Source organism: Papio anubis, chromosome 7 (assembly GCF_008728515.1).
Source record: "Papio anubis isolate 15944 chromosome 7, Panubis1.0, whole genome shotgun sequence".
Taxonomy (NCBI): domain Eukaryota; kingdom Metazoa; phylum Chordata; class Mammalia; order Primates; family Cercopithecidae; genus Papio; species Papio anubis.
The window spans coordinates 75196104-75212573 of record NC_044982.1 but is presented as its reverse complement, the minus strand read 5'-3'; the positions used below and the strand labels follow the sequence as shown (position 1 = coordinate 75212573).

General features: G+C 40.3%; 1 protein-coding gene and 1 pseudogene across 8 annotated transcripts in view; both read right to left on the bottom strand.

The window, feature by feature from the left end:
- The window catches only part of HEATR5A (HEAT repeat containing 5A), a 125458-nt gene that overhangs the window by 18657 nt on the left and 90331 nt on the right, over positions 1-16470 (bottom strand). For all 8 annotated transcript variants that reach the window (XM_031668193.1, XM_031668192.1, XM_031668197.1 and 5 more), the window contains 5 exons: positions 14700-14939; positions 12629-12810; positions 9343-9411; positions 6891-7070; positions 4104-4326 (listed from right to left, as the gene is read on the bottom strand). In XM_031668193.1, the coding sequence (XP_031524053.1) occupies positions 4104-4326; positions 6891-7070; positions 9343-9411; positions 12629-12810; positions 14700-14939 (894 nt within the window). The remainder of the gene's footprint in view (positions 1-4103; positions 4327-6890; positions 7071-9342; positions 9412-12628; positions 12811-14699; positions 14940-16470) is intronic.
- Positions 11070-12280, bottom strand: LOC103886175 (annotated as a pseudogene).

Below are 16470 nucleotides of genomic sequence, written 5' to 3'. Positions count from 1 at the left end.
TAATATTTTGTTAACAAAATAACCTAACAACATTTTTAGAGATTCATTCATGCTGCTATGTTATCAGTATTCTGTTATCAATGTTCTTATTTTTACTGGAAGTACAACTGATAGGTCATAGGACTCATCTACTTTTAACTTCATAAAAAGTTTTCAGCCTAATTTGTAACTTTTTATAATTTAATCATAAACATTTAAAAACAAAATATGTGTATATGTGTGATTAAAATAAATACCAATACCCATTTACCCACTTCCAAGATGGAACATTAACATTTTCTCTGATTTTCTTTCTAAATCTCTCTTAATTTTTTTCTCTTTTTTTTCAGATGGAATCTCACTCTGTCGCCCAGGCTGGAATGCAGTGGCGAGATCTCGGCTCACTGCAACCTCCAACTTCTGGGTTCAAGCGATTCTCCCGCCTCAGCCTCCTGAGTAGCTGGGACCACAGGTGTGCACCACCACGCCTGGCTAATTTTTTGTATTTTAGTAGAGATGGGGTTTCACCATGTTGCCCAGGTTGGTCTTGAACTCCTGGGCTCAGGCAATCCGCCCACCTCGGCCTCCTAAAGTGTTGGGATTACAGGTGTGAGCCACCGCGCCTGGCCAATTTTTTTTTTTGAGACGGAGTCTCGCTCTGTCACCCAGGCTGGAGTGCAGTGGCCGGATCTCAGCTCACTGCAAGCTCCGCCTCCCGGGTTCACGCCATTCTCCTGCCTCAGCCTCCCAAGTAGCTGGGACTACAGGCACCTGCCACCTCGCCCGGCTAAGTTTTTTTTTTGTATTTTTTAGTAGAGACGGGGTTTCACTGTGTTAGCCAGGATGGTCTCGATCTCCTGACCTCGTGATCCGCCCGTCTCGGCCTCCCAAAGTGCTGGGATTACAGGCTTGAGCCACCGCGCCCGGCTGCCTGGCCAATTTTTTCCTTGAAAAACCTAAAACTGTTATACCACTAATTCTTGCCCCTCCTTCCATGACTACTTTCCTCAAGCCAGTAAGAATGACTCCTAGATATGGTCTTATACTTTCACAATAATCTATGCATTCATTAATAACATATGCTATTTTTTTTTGTGTTTAAAAGTTTACTTAAAAGGCATCACACCGTATGTATCCTTTTTTTTTTGGAGATGGGGTTTCACTATGTTGTCCAGGTTGGCCCTGAACTCCTGAGCTCAAGTGACCTTTCCACTTCAGCCTCCTGAGTAGCTGAGACTACCAGCATGTACTACCATGCCTGGCTTACATGCATCCTTTATTTTTTCTGTCCAGGCACGGTGGCTCATGCCTGTAATCCCAGCACTGTGGGAGGCTGAGGCAGGCAGATCACCTGAGGTCAGGAGCTCGAGACCAGCCTGGCTAACATGTAGAAACCCTGTCTCTACTAAAAATACAAAAATTAGCTGGGCGTGGTAGTGCACACCTATAGTCCTAGCTACTTGGGAGGCTGAGGCAAGAGAATCGCTTGAACCCAGGAGGTGGAGGTTGCAGTGAGCCGAGATCAAGCCACTGCCCTCCAGACTGCGTCACAGAGCAAGACTCTGTCTCAAAAATAAATAAATAAATATTTTTTCACTTAACATTATGTTTTTAAGATTTACTTACAGTTGCTATATGTCTGTCATTCATTTTTCTGTTGTGTAAGTAAATCAGCTTATTTTCACTGTTTCAATTTTAATGCTACTGAAAAGTACAACAATCACTCCACATATCTTTTTGTATATAATTCCAACGAAAATTCTAATAGGACTAGGGTGCGCACCATAGTGTACACCATAGTCCCAGCTGCTTAGGAGGGTGAGGTGGGAGGATCACTTGAGCCCAGCTGTAGTGCACTATGATTGCTCCTGTGAACAGTCATTGTACTCCAGCCTGGGCAACCCAGCAGGACCCTGTCTCTAAAAACACACAAACAAACCAAATACACACACACAAAACTAGTAGAACTTTACAGACTCTTCCTAAAATTCATTTCAAAAAGTAAAAATACAATGATAGCTAAGACATTTTGGAATACCATGAAGAAGATTAAGAGTGGCTACAAAGTAACCAACCCATAAAATGCAGTATTAGTAACTGACTAAAAATAAGAACCCTATCCCTATTCCACACACACAAAATAAATTCCAGTTCTACCAAAGTTCAAATGTAAAAGGCAAAACTGTAAAGCTTATATATCTTTATGATCTTAAATTTAAAAATGTATGTGGTAACATACAAAAACACAAACCATAAATGACTGATTACATTCCCTAATTTTTTTTTTTTTTTTTTAAAGAGAGGGACTTGCTCTGTCACCTGGACTGAAGTGCAGTGGCACAACCATAGCTGCCTGCAGCCTCCAACTCCTGGGCTCATGGGATCTTCCCACATCAGCCTTCTGAGTAGCTGGGACTACAGGTGTACTACATCACACCGAACTTCCATTAGTTTAAAAAAGGTAAAAGAAAAGGACAAGTTACAGACTGAGAGAAAATACTTATAAGACATGAAACCACAAAGGAATAGTGTTGTGTATATATATAAAGGATTACACAATCAGGAAGAAAACAGTTGTCTTTTTTTTTTGAGACGGAGTCTCGCTCTGTCACCCAGGCTGGAGTGCAGTGGCCAGATCTCAGCTCACTGCAAGCTCTGCCTCCTGGGTTTATGCCATTCTCCTGCCTCAGCCTCCCGAGTAGCTGGGACTACAGGTGCCCGCCACCTCGCCTGGCTAGTTTTTTGTATTTTTCAGTAGAGACGGGGTTTCACTGTGTTAGCCAGGATGGTCTCGATCTCCTGACCTCGTGATCCACCCGCCTCGGCCTTCCAAAGTGCTGGGATTACAGGCTTGCGCCACCGCGCCCGGCCGAAAACAATTGTTATAAATGAATTTCTGATGCTGCAAAAGAAACAGCACTCAGATATAATTTAAGTTTCCTCAGCAAGGCAATTTACTTTTGCAAAAGGGTGTCACTCGCGCCAATTAAGATTGCAAGTGCACACGGAACAAAGGAGACAAGGGGGTTTTTATATCCTTAATGCGATCTGTATCTCTGTGTTCTTCCCCCATGGGCTGGGGTTGGACTGCACAATCTGAGCTGACCCGACTGGCTACTTGTAAATATTTTTCTAAATATGGAAGGGAGGGGGACATGAGGTCCAGTGGTGGAGCAACTGGGACGTGCAGTTTCGGAACAATGGGTACAGGTAACCAAAGGAACAGATGTGAGTTATCAATTAAAACTGACGGGAAGGGGGTAGGGTGTTTACAGTAACTAGAGGCAAGGAGAAACAAGAAAGTTGAGTTTGAGAACAAAGGGTAAGGAAGTTAACAGGCTAAACCTTTTGAAGAAAAACTCAGAAAGATTCATTGTATCTTATAACAAAATAAATACCAAATAGCAGATGGGCAAAGATTATGACTAAATTATTTATGGAAGAAGCAACTTAAAGACTCTTAATCAAGGAAATAAGAAAATAAAACAATGAAATATTTCATAGCCATCAGATTGGCAAAAATTATTAAGTATGATAATACAGTGTGGAGAAATGAAAACAAGTTGCTGGTGGGTGTAGCCTTTCTTTTTTTTTGAGACAGAGTCTCACTCTTTTCACCTAGGCTGGAGTGCAGAGGCACGATCTCAGCTCATTGCAATCTCTGCCTCCCAGGTTCAGGCAATCTTCCTGCCTCAGCCTCCCGAGTTGCAGGGATTACGGGCACTCGCTACCACACTTGGCTAACTTTTGCGTTTTTAGTAGAGACGGGGTTTCACCATGTTGGCCGTGCTGGTCTCGAACTCCTGACTTCAAGTGATCCGCCCACCTCAGCTTCCCGAACTGCTGGGATTACATAAGTTTGAGAACAGCCTGGCAACAAGGCAAAACCCCATCTCTGCGAAATACACAAAAATTAGCTGGTCGTGGTGGTGTATGCCTGTAGTCCTTGCTACTTGGGAGGCTGAGGTGGGAGGATTGCCTGAGCCCAGGAGGCAGAGATTGCAGTGAGCCAAAATTGCACCAATGCACTCCAGCCTGGGAAACAAAGTAAGACCCTGTCTCAAAAAAAAAAGAAAATGTGTTACTGTCACTCTAGGAATTATCTAAGTATTTTACCTCCTTACCTTCAGCAGGAAGTTGGGAGGCAAATTCTGAAGGCAAAGTTAAAAGAGCAAAATCCTGAAGTGCAGCAAGCCAGAGTCTGCTTAGTGTGCCAAGATCTGCATAGACTAAGTCAAGAAGTCCATCTGATGAACATGATCCATTTCTGATACTGTCCTCTAAACAGCTGGTAGTCTTCAGAGGTTGTCTGTGGTTTTTATGTCTTTGCACAGCAATTATGTAGACCTGTTAAAGGTTAATTTAAAAACAGGAAATCTTTTATCTGCTGAAAAGGTACTATAAAATGTTTATATTTTCCTGAAGAGGCAGACTTACCTTTGAGCATACTGGACTTGAAATGCACTGTGATATCAAGAAGGCCTGTCTGTGTAACTACACACAGAAAACTGGGGTAGAAAGAGTCAAAAATACTATCTTCAATGAGATGCATTAGGGATAACAAATATCTGGTAAATATGATGCCACTTCTCACATTTACAATCATAATACTATATCACGGCACTCTTTCTCACTAAGCCTGGTATGGCCTAATAATCCATCTTAACATACGGCTACAGGTAGCCATCTCTTAACTGAAATACTGAAAATATTTTCATTCAAACGTATCACTAAATCTCTACAAAGTGTACACAAATAGATTTAACATGGATTATAGAATGTTAAAGTATGCAACACAGTGTATAACATGCACTATTCCTTTATCTACAACTCTAAAATCCAAAAAGCTCTGAAAAAACCTAAGTTTTGGGCAAACTAATCTGGTGGCAAAACTGAAGAACTTATGTGAGGCCATTTATATCTATATACACAAAACAGTATGAATATTCAAACATGAATGTGTCTGATTATAGATTCTATGGTATTGCCCTAGACTTCCCAGATATATATTGGTCAGTCATTATTTATCTTTATTGAAGAAGTAACATGAGGAGGTAACAGGCTTAAGCAAAAGCACAGGATTTAGATCCAGTCTATTTTATTTTATTTTTATTTTTTTGAGAAGACGTCTCATTCTGTCACCCAAGCTGGAGTGCAGTGGTGCCATCTCAGCTTACTACAACCTCCACCTCCCCGGTTCAAGCAATTCTCCTGCCTCAGCCTCGCAAGTAGCTGGGATTACAGGCGTGCACCACTATGCCTGGCTGGCTTTTGTATTTTTTAGTAGAGATTGGGTTTCACCATGTTGACCAGGCTGGTCTTTAACTCCTGACCTCATGTAATCTGCCTGCCTCAGTCTCCCAAAGTGCTGGGATTACAGGTGTGAACCACCACGCCCAGGCTATTTTATTTATTTGTTTTCTTATTTTTGAGACGGAATTTCGCTCTTGTTCCCCAAGCTGGGGTGCAATGGTGCGATCTCAGCTCACTGCAACCTCTGCCTCCCGGGTTCAAGCAATTCTCCTGCCTCGGCCTCCCGAGTAGCTGGGATTACCAGCGTGCGCCACCATGCCCAGCTAATTTTTTGTATTTTCAGTAGAAACGGGGTTTCACCATGTTAGCCAGGCTGGTCTCAAACTTCTGATCTCAGGTGATCTGCCCACCTTGGCCTCCCAAAGTGCTAGGATTACAGGTGTGCACCACCGTGCCCAGCCTATTTTATTTATTATTAAAATTTTATATAGAGATGGGGTCTCAGTATGTTGTCCAGGCTGATCTCGAACTCCTGGCCTCAAGTAATCCTCTTGCCTTGGGCTCCTAAAGTGTTGGGATTACAAGCATGAGCCACTGCACCTGGCCAGACCCAGTTTATTGAATCTAGGCACAACTACTTCCTAATGAAGGTTTTGATAAATAATGACAAAAATATGGATTCTACAACTTTCAGGTTTAAAATACCTCTACTGGAGGAAACCCTTTTGTACATGTTGGTTAATCTCTTAGATGAAATCTGAGATTACATACCTTCATTAAAATGGTATGTGAACTGGGCCAGGCATGGTGGCTCATACTTGTAATTGCAACACTTTAAGAGGCAGAGGAGAGTGGACCATTTGAGGTCAGGAGTTCAGGACCAACCTGGCCAACACGGTGAAACCCCATCTCTACTAAAAATACAAAAATTAGCTGGGTGTGGTAGTGAATACCTGCAGTCCCAGCTACTTGGGAGGTTAAGACACGAGAATCGCTTGAACCTGGGAGGTGGAGGTTGCAGTGAGCCAAGATTGCTCCAGTGCACCCCAGCCTCGTCAACAGAACAAGACTCTGTCTCCAAAAAAATGATATGTGAACCAAGATTGGTCATGTTTGGTCACTGCCGAAGCTGGGTGATGGGTATATGTAGATTCATTATAAATACTACTACGTCTACTTTTGCAAATGTTTAAACATTGCATAGTAAATTAAAAAATATTGTTTTCTTCTTTATTAGGAAAGTAAATAAGCATTTTACTGTAAGATTTCTTTATCCTTGGAAAATAAAATAACTACTACTTAGTATTCAAAAATCATTCTATGAAAGAGCATTAGAAAGCATTACATGCTACAGAGTTGAGAGAAGACCCAAATTTCCAAGAATTCAGGATTCAATAAAAGCTGACTTCCACTGGCTACTGTAAAGTCCCTCTGGCTTATAAGTGGCACTGCTTAAAGTAGGAGATAATAGACTACGGAAGACTCTTTAAAATGCTTGACCAACATATTAACATATAAATATATCACATGTTCGAATTATTTTTAAACTTAAAAATGAACTTACTTGTAGTTCATTTTAAATAGTAAATTTCAGTTTATGGCCTAAGGTGTTTATTAACAACTTCCAAAATTCCAGTTATAAATTAAGAAATACCAACCTCTGCCCAGGCTTTAAGCACAGCTAAGATCTCCATGGTAGAAGCACTTTCATTATATAAGTGACTTAGAGCTTCTTTTCCAGCCTGTATTTTAGTTAAAGATGAAACAAGCAACTGATGAACTCTTCGGAGATCATTAAGGTCACTTACAACTCCACTTGCGATCCAGGCACTGCAAACCTAGTTTTCAAGAAATTAAAAGTTATATTTTAAAATTATAAGTATCTCCCTTGGCTGGGCATGGTGGCTCATACCTGTAATCCCAGCACTTTGGGAGCTGAGGCAGGCAGACTGCTTGAGCTCAGGAGTTTGAGACAAGCCTGGGCAACATGGCAAAACTCTGTCTAAAAGAAAATACAAAAATCAGCTGGGCATGGTAATGTGCACCTGTAGTACTAGCTACTCAGAAGGCTAGGGCAGGAGGACTGCATGAGCCCATGAGTTTGAGGACACAGTGAGCGAGAGGATTGAGCCACTACACTCCAGATCTCTAGACTCGCTGGCAGAGTGAGACCCCATCTCTTAAAACAAAAAAAACCAAAAAACCCATCTCTTAAAAAATAAATCTCCCTTGTGAGTTCAGCAGAGCTCACTCACATCTCAAGAATCTAGTCACTGAGACTATATTGCTATTGCTTTCAAGAAATCCTGTGGAAGGAGGCTGATATGATAGTCAAAAGCCAGCATTTCCAAAGGGAACGAAGTCTAAGGTTGAAGCAAGGAAATCAGTGCTAATGAGCATATAAATTGAACAGTTCTAGACATATTAATATGGAGAAATGAAGCTATGAAATCATAAAACCCCAACAAAATTTTTGATTGTTTTGAAGATAGTATCTTTTTAATCTTAAAAACAAAACATCACTAATTCTACAATGCAAAACACTTGGTCCAGGTGCCATGCTATTTCTCTCTCTCTTTTTGGGACAGGATCTTGCTCTGTAGCCCAGGCTGGAATGCAGGGGTGCCATCACAGCTCCTACAACCTTGACCTCCACGGCCCAGGGGATCCTCCCACCTCAGCCTCCTGAGTAGCCAGGACCACAGGCACATACCACCACACCTGGCTAATTTTTTATTTTTTATAGAGAAAGGGTCTTCCTATGTTGCCCAGGCTGGTCTCAAACTCCTGAGCTCAAGTGAGCCACTTGCCTTGGCCTCCCAAAGGGCTGGGATTATAGGAATGAGTCACTGTGTCCAGCTGATATTTCTCTTTTTCTAAGGACAATTTATTTTTCCTCTTCTGTGTATTTATTTAGTTATTATCTCATCTCACAAACTATTTCAAGTGGCTTACAGCAGGAACACACATAATAAAGTTATAATAAATTAGAGATTCATACAACATTTAACATACTTCTCTGAATAGTAAAAGCACTCAACTATTTCCCAAGTACAATTAAATAAAAGTTGAAAGGACTGACTAAAATTAGTTTTTCCCACTATGTTTATAGTTAATTTATTCATATCAGTCCTGCTTGCAATTAGCTCAGGTCATTCCGGGCTAGAATTTTTTTTTTTTTTTTTGAGATGGAGTCTCCCTCTGTCGCCCAGGCTGGAGTGCAGTGGCATGATCTCAGCTCACTGCAGCCTCCGCCTCCCAGGTTCAGGTGATCCTCCCACCTTAGCCTCCTGAGCAGCTGGAACAATAGGTACTTGCCACCACGCCTGGCTCATTTTTTTGTACTTTTAGTAGACAGGGTTTCACCATGTTGGCCAGGCTGGCCTGTAACTCCTGACCTCAAGTGATCCACCTGCCTTGGCCTCCCAAAGGGCTGGGATTACAGGCGTGAGTCACTGTACCTGGCCTAGGGCTGGATATTAAGTGTTTGACAATGCAGTCTCAGAAAAGCAATGGTTTAAAATTGTATATTATATGGCTCTTAGGTATATGAAAAAGTGCTCAATCTCACTTGAAATACAAATCTAAACTATCTCGAGATAGTCTTTTATTGTCTCGTACAGACAAAAATCTGAAAGTTTGATGACTCATAATGTTGCTGGGACTGTGGTAAAACAAGTACTTGTATAACACTGTTGGTGGAAATTTAAATGGTAAACACCTCTAATATCCATCAATTATTAATTATTCATCCATTCAATTTTGGGGGAATCCATCAATTCAATTTTGGGGGATTTATCTCACAGATATGCTTACACCCAGTGAAATGACCTATGCACAAGGTCACTCATACAGCACTATTCTAATAGCAAAAGACAAAAAACCCAGTGTCCGTCAATATGGAACTGGTTAAAAAAATTATAACATATCTATATAGTGGACTATCATGCAGTTATCAAAAAGGAAGAGTAAGTTCTCTACATTTAAGAAGAAAAGTGTAAGCTGTGATTGATGGTAAGACATCTATAAAGAGAAAACATTGGTAAAAAATACTAACTGGAGGATTGCGTCCCAAGATTATTTCTTAAGCTTCATCTTTTAACCATTTACCTGACACGCTTTAGCAGTGACATCAGGTGGTGTCTCTGAAGTGAAGGCTGGTCTAAGTGCTGCTCCTACCTGGAAAGAAATTACATGACATATCAAACATCAATAAGTAAGACAGCACAAGTTCTCCCTCTTTTTAATGTTATTTTAAAATTATTTATTTATAACAGGTATTATGGACAGCTGTTGTTTTGTCTACCCAGCATATCTTCCCCTGTTTTTAGGTAACAACATCCCAATTTTTCCTTTGGGGAATGATCTTCTCTCCCCAACTCTTTTTTTTGTTTTGAGACAGAGTCTTGCCCTGTCGCCCAGGCAGGCTGGAGTGCAGTGGCACAATCTCAGCTCACTACAACCTCTGCCTCCCAGGTTCAAGTGATTCTCCTGCCTCAGTTTCCCAAGTAGCTGGGATTACAGATGCAAGCCAGCACAATCAGCTAATTTTGTATTTTTAGTGGAGACGGGGTTTCACTATGTTGGCCAGGCTGGTTGGTCTCCAACTCCTGACCTCAAGTGATCCACCTGCCTCCTCCCAAAGTGCTGGGATTACAGGTGTGCGCCACCGTGCCCGGCCTCTCCCCAACTCTTAATCCACATTGTTGGTTTGGAGCTGACAGCGTTGCCTGGCTCCAGGGACTCATGCTGGGATACTGAAGGCTCTCAAGATTTTCACTGGGAGTACTGGGAAAGAAGCACTGTATGTTTCTGAGGCACCGGGTAGGCTAAGACAGCCATCTTGATTTCACTTGGAGAGAATAAACCTGAAAATAAGGCCACTGTGGAAGAAAGCAGAGACAACTAGGAGAGTCCTATAATAATTTCCCTTTTCTGCTTGAGTTCTAATTGTATTTCTAGCACTTGCAATTGTGAGAGGGCTAAAAATGTTATATAACAGAGCTCCTCTTAATTAAGTTGAATTGTAATATTTTATTCTAATATAGTTTTTCTTTTTTCTTCTTTTTTTTTTTGAGACAAAGTCTCGCTCTTGTCCCTCAGGCTGGAGTGCAATGGCACGATCTCAGCTCACTGCAATCTCTGCCTTCTGGGTTCAAGTGATTCTCCTGCCTCAGCCTCCGGAGTAGCTGGGATTACATGAGCCTGCCACCACACCTAGCTCATTTTTGTATTTTTAGTAGAGATGGGGTTTCACCACGTTGGCCAGGCTGGTCTCAAACTCCTGATCTCAGGTGATCTGCCCGCCTCGGCCTCCCAAGGTGCTGGGATTACAGGCGTAAGCCATTGCGCCCAGCCTCTAACATGATAGTTCCAAGTAACTTTAATCCCTTCATTTTGTTTTGTCCCTAAGCATATGTTGGTATTAGCTGAACAAAGTGAAAAAGACCACTAATCAACTGATGAACTGCTCTGGACTCCCTAACTGCTAGCCATCAGAAGTTGCTTCTGAATAATAAAGAGAGATCTCCTTGGATGAATGCTGTTAAAGGATTACAAGACAGCTGATGATTTTGTTATCTTCCTTGTTCTTCTTAAATTGTTCAATGGACCAGTCAAATAATCAGTTAAAAATATTACAAAACCAGTAATAGAAACCTGAATCCTTGGGCTGGGCCTGGTGGCTCATGCCTGTAGTCCCAACACACTGGAGGTGGAAGCAGACAGATCACTTCAGTCCAAGAGTTTGAGACCAGCTTGGGCAACATGGTAAAACTCTGTCTTTACAAAAAAAATACAAAAGTTAGCCAAGCATGGTGGCGTTTGGCTGTAGTTACAGCTACTTGAGGTTTCAGTGAGCCAAAATCATGCCACTGCACTCCAGCCTGGGCAACAGGGTAAAACCTTGTCTCAAAAACAACAACAAAAACCTCACAGACATCTGAATGATTTCCTAGGTCTAGAAAATAAATGAAGGAGTTTTTATATATCATGAAAATTAACCTTTATTTATTTATTTATTTAGAGAAATGTTGTGTTTAATGGTAAAGCTTAGCACACCCCAGCACCAGGAATGGCATGAAGTTGCAGCTGCAGGCATAGGCAGGTGACCCCCACGGAGCCTAACATGGTGAAGAGGATGAAGAAGGAGACCATAAAACAGAAGAGAAGAGCCCCATGGCCTCAGACAGGGCAAAGCCCAGAATGGCATAGGAGAAGAGTTGCTGCTTGAGAGACAGGTTCCTGGCATAGCCAATAATCAAGATGCCAAACACCGCTCCAATGCCAGCCCCTGAACCAGCCACACCAACTGCAGCTGACCCAGCACCAATAAACTTGGCTGCTGTGTCAATGTCCCGGGAGACAACACTGGCCTAGAACTCCTGTCTGGCCACCTGGAACGGGGAGTTGCTGTAGGAAGGCTGTTTAGATGAATTTTCTGGGCTATTCAAGGAGGAGGTAGACACAGGCCTGATTAGACCCCTGGTACAACAGCAGATCGGAGCTGGAGAAATGAGTAGTACCCCGGTGGTCTGCATTTTTTCAGTCTCCCATCTTTAGCCCTTGGTCTCAGTGCTCAGCTTCTTCTACCCCGAAAATTAACCTTTAAAGTTATAAAACACTCATTTTTTTTTTTTTTTGTTTTCTTTAATAGGGCCTTTTTTTCCCCCTCCGTGGAGATGGGGGTCTCCCTATGATGCCCAGACTAGACTTGAACTTCTGGGCTCAAGTGATCTTCCTGCCTCATCCTTCTAAGGAGCTGGGACTACAGGCATACTACTGTGCCCAAAAGACATGTTTTATGTACTTTGCTTTTACTTGAAGCTTTATAAAATATTAACTGAAAGATTTCTTCTTCAAAGACATGTACTTTCTATATATGGATTATACTGGTGATACGTTAGCAGAGATACATACTCATTTATGAAGTGATATCCCAATTTGGTTCATAGACAGATCCTTCCTCCTTTCTTTCTTCCCTCCCTCCCTCTCTTTCTTTTTCTTTCCCCCTTTCTTCTTCTTCTTCTATTTTTTAACTTTCCCATCCTCAGACAGTTTCAGACTTTTTTTTTTGAGACAGTGTCTGGATCTGTCACCCAGGCTGGAGTGCAGTGACACAATCTCAGCTCACTGCAACCTCCATCTCCCAGGCTCAAGTGATTCTCCCACCTCAGCCTGAGACTACCGGTACACACCACCATGCCAGCTAGTTTTGTATTTTTGGTAGAGATGGGGTTTCGTCATGCTGCCCGGTCTTGAACTCCTGAACTCAAAGCTACCTACCCGCCTTGGCCTCCTGAAGTGCTGGGATTACAGGTGTGAGCCACCGTGCCTGGCCTCATAGACTTTTTATCTGTGTGTTTAATAATAAAATTCTCTAACAGAAAGTGCTTACATTGGCTTGATACTGTTCCAGAATCACATGACCTGGAAACTCTGGTTCTGGAACAGTTGCAAATCGCCGAATAACAACTAACAGCATTTCAAGGCCAGAAAGACGGAGCTGGTCACTGTGATCTGTGGCAGCCATAAAAGCCATGCGAATTAAGTCAGCAAGATGCAGCACCAAAAAGTCATCTGTAAGATTAAAAAACATATTGGGAGAAAAAAAGATTAGAAAACATCAAAAAAATGTGCTGGAACTAAGACTTACATTAAGTGATAATTTTTCCTCCTTTAATTTTATAACCTAGACTTTAAGTACCTCTGACTTGAAATACTGTTTTTACTGTTTGTTAAATAGAGACTTTAAAGCTGGATTTAATGTACACTGTAAATACACACAAAAAAACTGTCCCAAAGCTAGTAAGTATTTATAGCTACTCAGGGCAGAATTAGCATTTTTTAAGAGTCCTAATAGTATCTTCAATAAAATTTTGTTCAGATTTTATGATAAAAGTACATTAGTTGGTACAGAGGAGACTTTGGGCTTTGATTAATTAAGCAGAAATTTATCCTCTTTATGTCAAGTTGAAGCTAAGACGTAATGTTCCTTTAAAAAAAAGTTGTATGTGGCTCTTTATATGAACTACAATATCTTATTTTTACATATATTGCCAAATATACAAATGATGGGAGTATAAAAAACATTTCTAGCTGCAGAAATGATAAGTGGGAATTCCTTTAATTCCTACAACACATTGTTTGGTATAATATACCTCCTGTGGAGAGATACAAGAAAATCATTTAACAGAAGAAATCAACATATCTTAGTAAATGCCAACTACAACTTTAACTGAGAGCACAGGAATCAGTAAGTATCTATAGCATGTATGTTTTTCAACTGTAAGTATCTAGCACAGTGCTCTTCACAAGAGACTCAATAAATGTATACTTAAAAAATAATTAAACCAGAGATACCTAATTCATACTCAGACTGGCAACAGCAACATTTTGCTTTGTAATTCTTTTGTCTGGTGAAGAACACTTCTAAGGAATTTAGAAATATGAACTGTGGACAGGTGTGGTGGCTAATGCCTATAATCCCAGCACTTTGGGAGGCTGAGGTAGGAGAGTCACTTAAGCCCAGAAGTTTGAGACCAGCCCAGGAAACATAATAAGATCTCATTTCTACAGAAAAATTAAAAAATTAGATGGGGATGGTGGTATATGCCTGTTGTCCCAGTTACTCGGGAGGCTGGGGTGGGAGGATTGCTTGAGCCTGGAAGATTGAGGTTACAGTGAGCTGTGATCATGCCATTGCACTCCAGCCTGGGTGACAGAGCGAGATGCTGTCTCAAAAAAAAAAAAAAAAAAAAAGAACAAATATATATTGTATCTTTGAACATATTAGCTTAAGTGAATTTAAAAAATCAGACATCAAACCATAAAGACAAACATAAATAGGTAAAAATAATACAGCTGAACAGTAAGAGGTGATCAAAATGGTCTTACAATCAGGTTTACTTAACATTGAGAAAAGTTCAAATGTTTTCTAGTTATAACAGATTATAATATCTACGATATTAAAATAATCTATAAGCAAAAACTGGCCCAAGTTACAAACCAGGAAATAATTTTTGAGAACTAGTAAATGTTCATACTAATTCCCAAGAACCAATTATTTTCTATAAACTTAATGCATTGCACATGCTCATTAAAGTGAATACCAATATAAGAAGCTTAACCATTACAAACATATTTAAACATGAAGTGATGTGATCACAGCTCACTACAAGCTCAAGTGATCCTCCTGCCTCAGCCTCCCAAGTAGCTGGAACTATCAGTGCATGCTACCATGCCCCACTAATTAAAAAAAATTTTTAATAGAGACAACATTTCATTATTGCCCAGGCTGGTTTCAAACTCCTGGGCTCAAGTGATCCTCCTGCCTCAGCCTCCCAAAGTGTTGGGATTGTAGGTATGAGCCACTGTGTCTGGCTAGTTTCATTTTTAAAATAATAAAACCGTAAGCAGACAGCACTTTTACATATATCATTTGGTGTTTTCATCACTATGTCACTTACTTCTTGAATCTTTTTTTTTCATTTCTTGTGCTAAAGCAATGTCAAAATGTGCACTGCTAGCATTCTCACATTGGTTAATTATCCTACAGACACACTCAGCAGCAAAGACTCTAGTAGCCCATCGAGGATTGGTAAAAGGATGGGATTTTTCGTCATGTCTGGTGGTCAGGACTGAGGCATCATCCCCTTTGTCTCCTTCTTCTTCTTGCATTGTATCCACACAAGTTATAGCTGTACAATCTTTTATAAAAGGAGAACATATGTAATTATAATCAATTAAAAGATATATATATCAAAAGGAACACAAAAACGACTCCAAATTCAGACTAGAATTGCTCAATTATCAATTGCTACTGATCAATCATCTTTTTATTAACATCAAATAATTAGGTCTAATAACTACAGACAACTACAGTTGTCTAAAGGAGACACTCTAACAACTGTTACAGGTCAAAATGACAAAGCTGTCAAATTATACTCAAAATAAAAAACAAACACAATAGTAGATACTGAAATAATTATCAATCCCCTGCAGGTAGATGGATGTACTTAAGGAGACTCAAAAGTAGGGCGTGTGGGTGGGATACACTGGGAAGGCTGTTTTAACACTGGAGCCTTGTATGGATTTCAGGAGGTTCTTGAATCCACTGAAATTGTCTGAAAATATTTTTCTTAGGATAGACTCATTGCTATCATTACAGTATCAAAATTGTACCGATAGCTGGAGTCACCGAGTAGTGAATTATCTCCTCTACTTATTAACTGTTAAATTTACAAACTGTTTAACAACTGAAAATGGAACTAATGCTATGAAACAAAGCAAACTGGTTTTCTTGTATTATCCTGTATGTCAATATTTTTTTACATGTTAGAATACCAAAGATGTCACAAATAAAGTTATGGTCAAGTTAACAGAGACTGGAAGGTGTTTTCCTGAGAAGGTATGGAGCCAAACCACAGAAGATGAAGAATTAATGGCAAGATAAAATTGAGCGAGCTCAGGGAGCATGAATGCAAAATTTAAAAAAGATAAGTGAGACACCAGAAAAACGTAACCAGTCTATCTATGCACACACATATTTTCTTTCTCTTTTTTTTTGAGACAAGATCTTGCTCTGTTACACAATCATGGCTCACTGCACCCTCGAACACCTGGGCTCAGGCGACATTTTCTTTTAAAGAAGTCCTTGCAATTTCTTGAGTAGTGGGGAACAGAAGAGAAAATTAGAAAAATAAAATATGTATAGCGTAATAGTTGAAACAGCCAGTGTAAATTATTGGAAGAGGGACCAATAAGAATGAAGATAGACAGAGGAGAGAATACAAAACATTCCAGGAATTTGATGTTAACTTTTCTCCTACCACACAATTCAGACATGAGAGCTACATTAAATTCTAAGGCTTGGGCAACTGAGTTGGGAGGACTGAAGTATAGTGGAAAGCTTGCGGATTTTAAAAGTTATGTAGGCGTAGGACTGCATCTGTCTTATGTCCTCAGGCAGGTTACCTCTCCAGGCCTATTTTCTCTTCTATAAAATAGAATAAAATTGCCTATGCATAGGATGGGTTAAAGGCTTAAATCAGATAAATTATGTACAGTTCTTAGAAAAGAACTTTTTTTTTTCTTTTTTCTTCCTCTCATTTATTTTCTCTCTTATCCCAAGGATACGAATTTTAAATATTCAAATATACTTTCTCATAAACAATTATCTTGTATTACTAAAGACATTAGGGTAATAACACTGTTTTCTAATACTACTTGAAATTAACA